The 8769-nt window shown below is 38.0% G+C and overlaps 1 protein-coding gene and 1 long non-coding RNA gene across 2 annotated transcripts; one reads left to right on the forward strand and one right to left on the reverse strand.

Annotated features, from left to right (window-relative positions):
- Positions 1 to 1675: 1675 nt before the first annotated feature.
- LOC109957092 (histamine N-methyltransferase-like) lies at positions 1676 to 4525 on the reverse strand. Its single transcript, XM_020594688.1, is given in 6 exon segments — positions 1676 to 2068; positions 2227 to 2320; positions 2749 to 2879; positions 3263 to 3370; positions 3729 to 3781; positions 4392 to 4525. Coding segments are annotated over 6 exon segments (894 nt in total). The 3' UTR covers positions 1676 to 1694.
- Positions 4526 to 5342: 817 nt separating this feature from the next.
- Positions 5343 to 6896, forward strand: LOC109957079 (uncharacterized). The gene is made up of 4 exons (XR_002274498.1): positions 5343 to 5532; positions 6341 to 6467; positions 6640 to 6757; positions 6844 to 6896. It is a non-coding gene; the product is annotated as an uncharacterized LOC109957079 (long non-coding RNA).
- Positions 6897 to 8769: the final 1873 nt, after the last annotated feature.

Below are 8769 nucleotides of genomic sequence, written 5' to 3' on the forward strand. Positions count from 1 at the left end.
TAAGCCAGACTGAGACAATTTCAAGGCTGAGGAAACCTTTGCAGGTGTTTTGCATTAATTAGCTGACTAGATTGGGACACAGGGAGCCTACAATGTTGAACTTTGTCATGATATTCTAATTTTGTGAAATACTGGATTTGGGTTTTTTTTGTCTTTAATCCATAATCATCAAAATTGAAACAAATAAAGGCTTGAAATATTTCACTTTGTGTGTAGTGAACTAATATAACATACAAGTTTCACTTTTTGAAACAAATTATTGAAATAAATGGACTTTTCCTTGATATTCTAATTTTTTGGCACATACCTGTAGTCATACCTGTACAATTGTATGCACTTCACTGCAACACTTCCACCTTAACACATGTGCTTATGAAGCTCAAAATATTTTACTTTTTGGTGAAATTGTCATAAATGTATATATTCAATTATATGTTTATTATTGAGGTCACAGTTAAAGGTGATGCTGTACTGGACTACATTAGATTCCAAGGTGTCTCTATTTTTGTCTTCCCCAGCTACATACCTGAGAGGGTTAGAATATTAGGAAGTGTTGCGTTGAACTGCATAAAACTGTACAGATGCAACTATTAATGTGGCTGGGCCGTGCATTTGTTAAAAAGAAATGAGGAGCAGTTTCTTTAGTATTATGTTTAAAGAATTACTTTCCCATAACATTTATACTGTAAAGAAATTTAAACAGTTGGTAGAGCAGTCGCCTCCCAACTGGAAGGTTGAAGGTTTTGAATCTCGGTGCCTGCAGTCCACATGTTGAAGTGTCCTTGGGCAAGACACCGAACACCCAAGTTGCCCGTGATGGCAGCCTGTACGCACGCGGCGGCCCGAGGCCCTCGACTCCAAACAAAATTTCATTGTACGTGTCACAATGTTACAATGACAGTAAAATAAAGCTTCTTCTTCTTATTGTTTTGGCTCACAACCAAAAGGGCTCCCAGCTTGTGAGAAAGCAAACTGTGGTCTCGCACACACTCGTGTGAGCACAAGATAAGGATAAGGTCAACTTTCAAAAAGATCCTGCCATGCTTTATACTTGTGTCATAATGTAAAAGTGGGTCAATGTTTTTTGTTTGTTCGTTTTAAATTAACAAAAGGCATAAATGAGGCTAACTACTACCTAGCTAGTAGCCCTCCTTTGGAGTTGTTTCTTGCCACCTGGTGAACATGTAAGTCTAATATTCACAGTACTTTTAGCTCTTTCTAATCTGCACTAACTGCTTAGGGAAATATTTGACTCTTTAGCTGCTAAATGCTCCACTGTGTTCACCAGCTAGTCACTAACTATTTTGTAAGAAAGTATACATCAAATCTTATTATACATATAGAGCACATTTCCAGATGTGCTCACCAGCGACTGGAGTCACCGGACTTCTGTCAGTAATCACAGTTACCTCGGGCTCCCTTTAAGGGACATGAAGAGAAAAAGTGTGGTTAATTTGATTAACCCGAGTTTGATGTAAGTTACTGAAAACACTGCATAGAATTATGTGTCAGCTTTGGATACAGTTGCTTTCCTAAAAATAAAGTTTTTTTAAGGCACAAACAGCAGAAGTGATTTTAATTGTTTTTATTGATCACTTTGGAACACTTACCGAATAAATGAGTTTAGTGAATGTACATGTAGTCTACACAGACAAACCTATTCCTAGCAACAGGCAAATATAGTGTAGGTTTGATCAAATGGCAGAATGGACTTCCTCATAAACCAGTATGCAGCTCAAACTGGCATTGAAGAACACCTTACCATCTTTTTCAGAGCTGCACTTGTTTCTGAGAAGGTCTAAAATGCCTGCTCTGATCTCTGGGCTGAAGGACTGGTAGAAGTTATCTTTTGCTGTCATGAAATTCAGCAGACATTCTCCAGTCTCGCTGCTCGGATTGAAGCACTGTGTGATGTCAAAGGAGTTGGGAATATCATGCACTTCATATTTCAGACCCTAGCTCTTTTTCAGGTGGGTGACAACTTCTGCTGATGAACGGTACTCTGTGATGGTGTCATTATAGAGCTCCTTTTTGTAAGTCTTCCACAAGGTGTCAAAACCACAGTTGGCTAGACAGTACAAGATGAAAAAAATACATTAACTCCAGATACTGTACTGTTCATTACATTCAGTCAGCCTATAACCTCCCTAAACAGTCATTGACAATTTATTTTTCATCATGACAAGTTAATTAAAGTGAATTAAAATCAATTTCTTCTTACAGTACCTGTTTCAGTAATGATCATAAGCATACCATTGTTTTTCAGAAGGCTGTGGTAAAACCTGATTGTTTCAGCAAGGTCATCCACATAGTACAGAACCTATTAAGGCAAAAGTTGTGAGGGAACCTTTAATTTAACCTTTCCAACTGAAGCATGAATACCTGAAAGCACACAGTCTGAAGTGCTTTCACATACTGGAGGTCTGTCAGGGACACAGTGTCAAGAACCGTATTACTATTTTAAGCACAAATCATTCAACACTTTTGTTTGGCATAAAAGCTTCTATTTCCAGGCAGTTTGCCAATAAATTCAAATGGTAGTGTGGGTAACTAAATACATCTCTGTTAAAAAGAAAAAAAGATGCTCACATTCTACCTACAGATTGGCCTTTAGTCCACCTCTCTTGCAAGGGGTAACCTGGGACAGTAAGGCGACAGCATGCAAAGTCCAGAATCCAGACAATGGCCCATAGTTTTCTTGCCACTGCATAATGTTTAAATTCAATGTTTAGAAAGCAGTCATAATACCTGGATCATATGCATGAAGTCAAATTTCTTCACATCTCCCTTTGCTTTTACTTGCTTCTCATAGTCCTCACTGTGCATGATATGCCAAGTAAATGGGATCTTGTGAAGGCTGGTGGTTCTTGCTACCAAAGCTTTAAGATGAACATTAAAAAAGTGAGATAAAGCAGTGAAACACATCAATCTGTATGCATAGTTCATCAGGAAATTTTAAGTAACTACTTGGTCATCTAAGCATAAAACATGAACAGATACAAAATCAGTGCAAAGATCAGCTGCTCACAGTTTATTAGGAACATTCAGTTCTGCAATTGTTCTGCATCTGTGGCTTTGTTGGGACCAGCGTTAGTATTGTGATCAGCATGGGCTAGAGCAGTAGTGAGTGCTGAAATCTTGAAATGTCCATGTTATTCTGTACAATTTCATGAGAAGACATTTTGATATGTAAGAAAGGGAAGAGATGCTGTAGAAGACAGATACAAATACATGGCTGTGTGGTGTTTTGAACTGTTGATACCTTTGAAGTTGTCTGTGAGCTCAGAGCTGCCTTCCACAATGTCAGCAGTGACAGGAACAGCAGGGAATGCAGACTGTAGTAGAGAGAGTATCTGGACATCTACTTCTCCTGGAATAAACCATGAAGTCTAGACTTTTAAATCCCAGTGCTGTTTCAATATGAAAATCTTATGCTCCAAAAAGTGTCTGTATGAAATGTTTGAAGCATTTCTAAAACATTCAAAAGTAATTAAACATTTTATGTATGTGTGTATGTATGTCAGAGAGAGAAAGAGAAGTCCATGTGTGTTTGCTCCATAATCGTATCATTTCAGTCATGAGCAATGACTTGAATTATACAACTGTGTGATAATCATTGTAACTGATTACCTGTATTGATCTCTTTGACAGAATCTGCCAACTTCTCCACAAATGTGTTATTGCAGTGTACTGTTTGATCATGTAACCAGTTGTATTTTGGCACATACCTCCACCACTTCCAACACCAAGAACATCCAGACTGCTTTTACCTGCTCCAATTCTGCATCAACACACAAAAAAGAAATTTAAAGAAAAGAAAAGTGGAAATGGTGAAAATAAACCCTGATTTACACACCTGTACATAACTGTATTGCATCTATATATAAAAGCTACTCTCCAAATTTTATTGTGTGTGAGAGGCTGAATTAGTACTTACTAGTATTACTAAGAACCACTCAGAACAGACTGTTTAATCTGAGATGTACTTCATGTGCATGTAAATCTCTTTGTGCAGTACCATGCTCCTTGGCCATGCCACTGGCATCTGTATTATTTAGTGTGCTTGGATAGGGACAATGTGTATAAGCACAAAAACGGTACTTTTGGCACTATGACAATGTTACCAATACTTCCAGCTTTGTGGCCATGTGAAATCACCAGCAACTTCAAAAATCTGTGTCAAAAAATCATTTTCCAACTTTTGAGAGAAGTCATAGTTGAGACCTCATTTAATGACCAAAATTATCACGTTCTTTCAAACACATACACACAAACCAAAAAACAAAAAGGTATGAAGGCACCCATAACTACTCTGCCAAGTCTGGGTAAGTAGTAAATATTGTAAAAAGATTTGCCAGCACAGTGTAGTACTCCATCCCTTCTTGTTGTACCTTTTAAATTCTCCTGGCAGGATGTTGTGAACACACCGGAGAATGGCCTCATGCTCTCCTGAGTGTTTCAGGTAGAACTGAAAGCGCTGGACAGAACTGCGCTCATAACAACTCTGCTTTGTTTCAGTGGCCATGATTTGATTTGATTTGATTTGATTTATTCTTTCAAGCATGTAAAAATGATGATTGATCCCTGCAATGTGTCACACATAGCATACATGCATCACACAATTAAAAGCATAAGGTCATATATAATGAAGCTAAGTATTCATAAAAGCACCATGTTATTTTGAAGAAGTTTCTGAACTACCTTTAAATCTTTAACTATAAACATCTGATTTAAACTTTTACCCTGAATATGTGCAACGTAAAGACACAGATGAGATTGTTCTCGCAGTCTTCGAAGTTGCAGAGTTGCTCTCCCCTCCTACTAACGGGCTAGCCAGCCTCTTATGGGCGTTTGTTGTGCAACTCTCTTGAAAGATGAACTTTGCCCCGCAGTTTGCCACTGCGGTCAAATCAGCCGCCGTTCAGTTTTCCGTGGTCAAGCCAGCCGCGCTAGAATTTGAAGTGCGCCTATATACTCTATATACTTACATTTACGGTAAAGGAATTGAAACGGGCCAAAGCTCACGATTTTCAAAATAAAATACCTTAAATCCAATGCTGGATTAATTATGAACTTTCAAGCTTAATAAAAACACTTTTTTTTAATATTTACAGCATAAGGACATCATTTATAGATTCTACATGACTCACACTATTACCACACAAAGAATCAAGCATTTCTACTGTACCATTCTGGAGAAAACTCACATTAAAGATGTGACTCCAATGCTGTATTAATTATGAACTTTCAAGTTTAATAAAAACACTTTTTTATATATATTTACAGCATAAGGACATCATTTATGGATTCTAAATGACCCGCACTGTTACCACACAAAGAATCAAGCATTTCTACTGGACCATTCTGGAGAAAACTCACATTCCATGTGCAAGATTTGAAATCCAATACTGGATTTAGCAGGCGCTTGATGAGAAGGTGCCGTGGACACAGAAGCTGTGTTCTTTCAATGAACACTACCATCGTTTCAATGAACAATACCATCAGGACAGAAATGTTTTATTGTAGGATAAGGTACGTATGTCAGGATCCTGTCTGAGATGGCCAGGATCCTAGTCATATTTAGCATCTGTGTGTTGTTTATTTCATGATTATACCAGGTATTATGTTCACTTTTCATGTCAATCAGTTCCTTGAATTCCTTTTTTTTTAAATCATATTACCTCATGTGATGTTGGTTCTCTCCCCTCCTGGGGTTGGGTTAGTCTTGTTTAATATTCATGTGAAGTTAATGTTGATCTTACCCTGCTTCTTGGCTAGTATTCTGTCATGTTCTGTGTCTCTATCTCCCTCTTGTAATGTTTGGTGCTTCTGCCCCAATCTCCTGGTGTCTTGTTAGTCATGTCCGGTGTCATTGTCAAGTTCACGTAGTTGCATGAGTTTCCCCCGGGTACTCAGATTTCCTCCAAGTATGGTTAATTTATGAGCTTAAATCTTTGGGTGGATAGTTCCAAAGAAGGAGAGATTCCTTGTGAGAGATATTCTTTGTACTCAATTAGTTTATAATTTGGTCAATGTTGTAGAGTTCTGGTCTCATTGTCCAGATTGTGCATCCTGGCCACTCCAAGAGACTGCACTGGTGGTCCCTTGGTGTTCATGGACAGATTCTGCTTCAGACAGTTGTTCATCATATAACTAAAATTGTGATTTATAAAAACTATAAAATTTATAATCCTTGTAGATGTTTATGTAGCATGTTAAATTTGCCACAAAATGAACCAACTATGGAGACTGATGAAACAAAATTGCATTATTAGCAATCCTACAAATACTATGCCAGTGCAATAGCAATATTGACTCTTTGTCTTCTCCCTACACACAGTAAATACTTCAAAATGAGGAGGGCCTGTCACAGCAAGACTGACTGGGTTGACATACAGTGGAAAGGAGCTGTGATGAAACATCCAGTTCAGCAAGACAACACTAGCTGTGGAGTCATTGTCATTATGGTAAGACATTAACTTTTTAAATTACATTCTTTTCCTATACATAGGATCAATTTCTACTGCCTTTACAAACCGATATAGGGTTTTAGGAAGATGGTGTTGCACAGCTTATTATGCACAGATGTCATTAAAACCTGGTGGTCTAGTGTTTAATTAAAAACATTTTATTATGAAGATGGCAAAGAGACTGATGGAGGCATTTCCACAAATGCCAACAATCATTTTTGGAACAACCAAAAAAGACATGGCGAGTGAGCTAAACAACCTTGCTTTAGAAATTCTCAGAGCTTCAGGTATGTGTTTTCTATTCCCTTTATTTCCTTTTCTTTTTTTACTTTGATATTTTATCACATGTGCTATATTTTAAAATACATTTCAGTGTTTAATTCAGAGACCACATGTGCAATGTGCTCTGCAACTACACCACCAGGTATAAATATATATATGTATGTGTGTGTGTGTGTGTGTGTGTGTGTGTGTTTGTTTGTGTAAAATAACCTATATCTATGTTTGAGATCAACTGGAATTTGTTTTGTGAGGACTTAACACTACAAAATATTTGTATTAAATAGCTTCGATTTGTGGGAAATCATTCAAACCGATCTGAGACAGACTTGAGAAGTAACTTGGTACAATTTGTCAAGTAAGCCAATCAGGTCAAATTTCATATTAATGTATTGTGTTGTACATTTTTATTACTTTTACTGTACTACATTCATTTCTAAAAGTTATGTAATTGTTCATTTAGTAATGTAGTTCCTTAATTTAAAATATATATTACTAATGAATCATTCATTCATTTTCTACCGCTTGTCCCTGAACGGGGTCACGGGGGGGCCGGAGCCAATCCCGGCCAGCCATCGGGCGAAGGCGGGGTACGCCCTGGACAGTTCGCCAATCCATCGCAGGGCTAACACATAGACGAACAACCAGACACACGCACATGCACTCCTATGGGCAATTTTAGAGACACCAATCAACCTAAGCTGCATGTCTTTGGACTGTGGGAGGAAGCCGGAGTACCCGGAGAGAACCCACGCAAGCACGGGGAGAACATGCAAACTCCACACAGAAAGGTCCTGGGCGGGACCCGAACCCGGAACCTTCGTGCTGTGAGGCAACGGCGCTAACCACTGTGCCACCGTGCTGCCCACTAATGAATCAGTATATATTTAACGCAATGTCAACATTTTGAGTATACAGCTGTTGGCATGACAGTCTGACACACTGATAAACATTAATAAACTTAAGAAAGTTACTATAATTATACATTTTTAAATGACATATTTTATTGGTGGTGTAATTGTTTTACAGATTCAGTGTGACAGCTGTTGTAGGTGGTTCCATACACAGTGCCTGCAGATGGACACAACACAGCTGGAGAGGGCAAAACTGAAAGACTGGAATTGTTGTCTTTGTGGCAAGTATGGGGTATGAGGATGGGCTCAAGTGGACTGGTGTGTGGGTGTATGAATGAAGCAGCTGCATGCAATAACCAATCTCTCTCGTTACTTAGTGAGGGGAAGGAGTGACAAGAGGAGGCTGGAGACAGGAGTAAGTCAGGAGACGAACAATTGAACTGTCACAATATTTAAAAAAAAAATTAAGACATTTGAGCAGTGACAGTGCGTCTTGGTGTATATTACTGGAGAACTCACAAGTTAACAGTGACATCTCTCCAGAATGGTACAGTAGAAATGCTTGATTCTTTGTGTGGTAACAGTGCGGGTCATGTAGAATCCATAAATGATGTCCTATGCTGTAAATATTTAAAAAAGTGTTTTTATTAAACTTGGAAGTTCATAAATAATACAGCATTGGAGTCACATCTTTAATGTGAGTTTTCTCCAGAATGGTACAGTAGAAATGCTTGATTCTTTGTGTGGTAACAGTGCGGGTCATGTAGAATCTATAAATGATGTCCTATGCTGTAAATATTTAAAAAAAAAAAGTTTTTTGTATTAAACTTGGAAATTCTTAAATAATACGGCATTGGAGTCACATTAATGTGAGTTTTCTCCAGAATGGTCCAGTAGAAATGCTTGATTCTTTGTGTGGTGATAGTGCGGGTCATGTAGAATCTATAAATGATGTCCTTATGCTGTAAATATTTAAAAAAGTGTTTTTATTAAACTTGGAAGTTTATAATTAATCCAGCATTGGTATTTTATTTTAAAAATCGTGAGCTTTGGCCCGTTTCAATACCTTTACCGTAAATGTAAGCATATAGAGTATATAGGCGCACTTCAAATTCTAGCGCGGCTGGCTTGACCACGGAAAACTGAAAGGGGGGTGGTTTTGTCGC

This window comes from Monopterus albus, unplaced genomic scaffold (assembly GCF_001952655.1).
Source record: "Monopterus albus unplaced genomic scaffold, M_albus_1.0 scaffold24.1, whole genome shotgun sequence".
NCBI classification, from domain to species: Eukaryota; Metazoa; Chordata; class Actinopteri; order Synbranchiformes; family Synbranchidae; genus Monopterus; species Monopterus albus.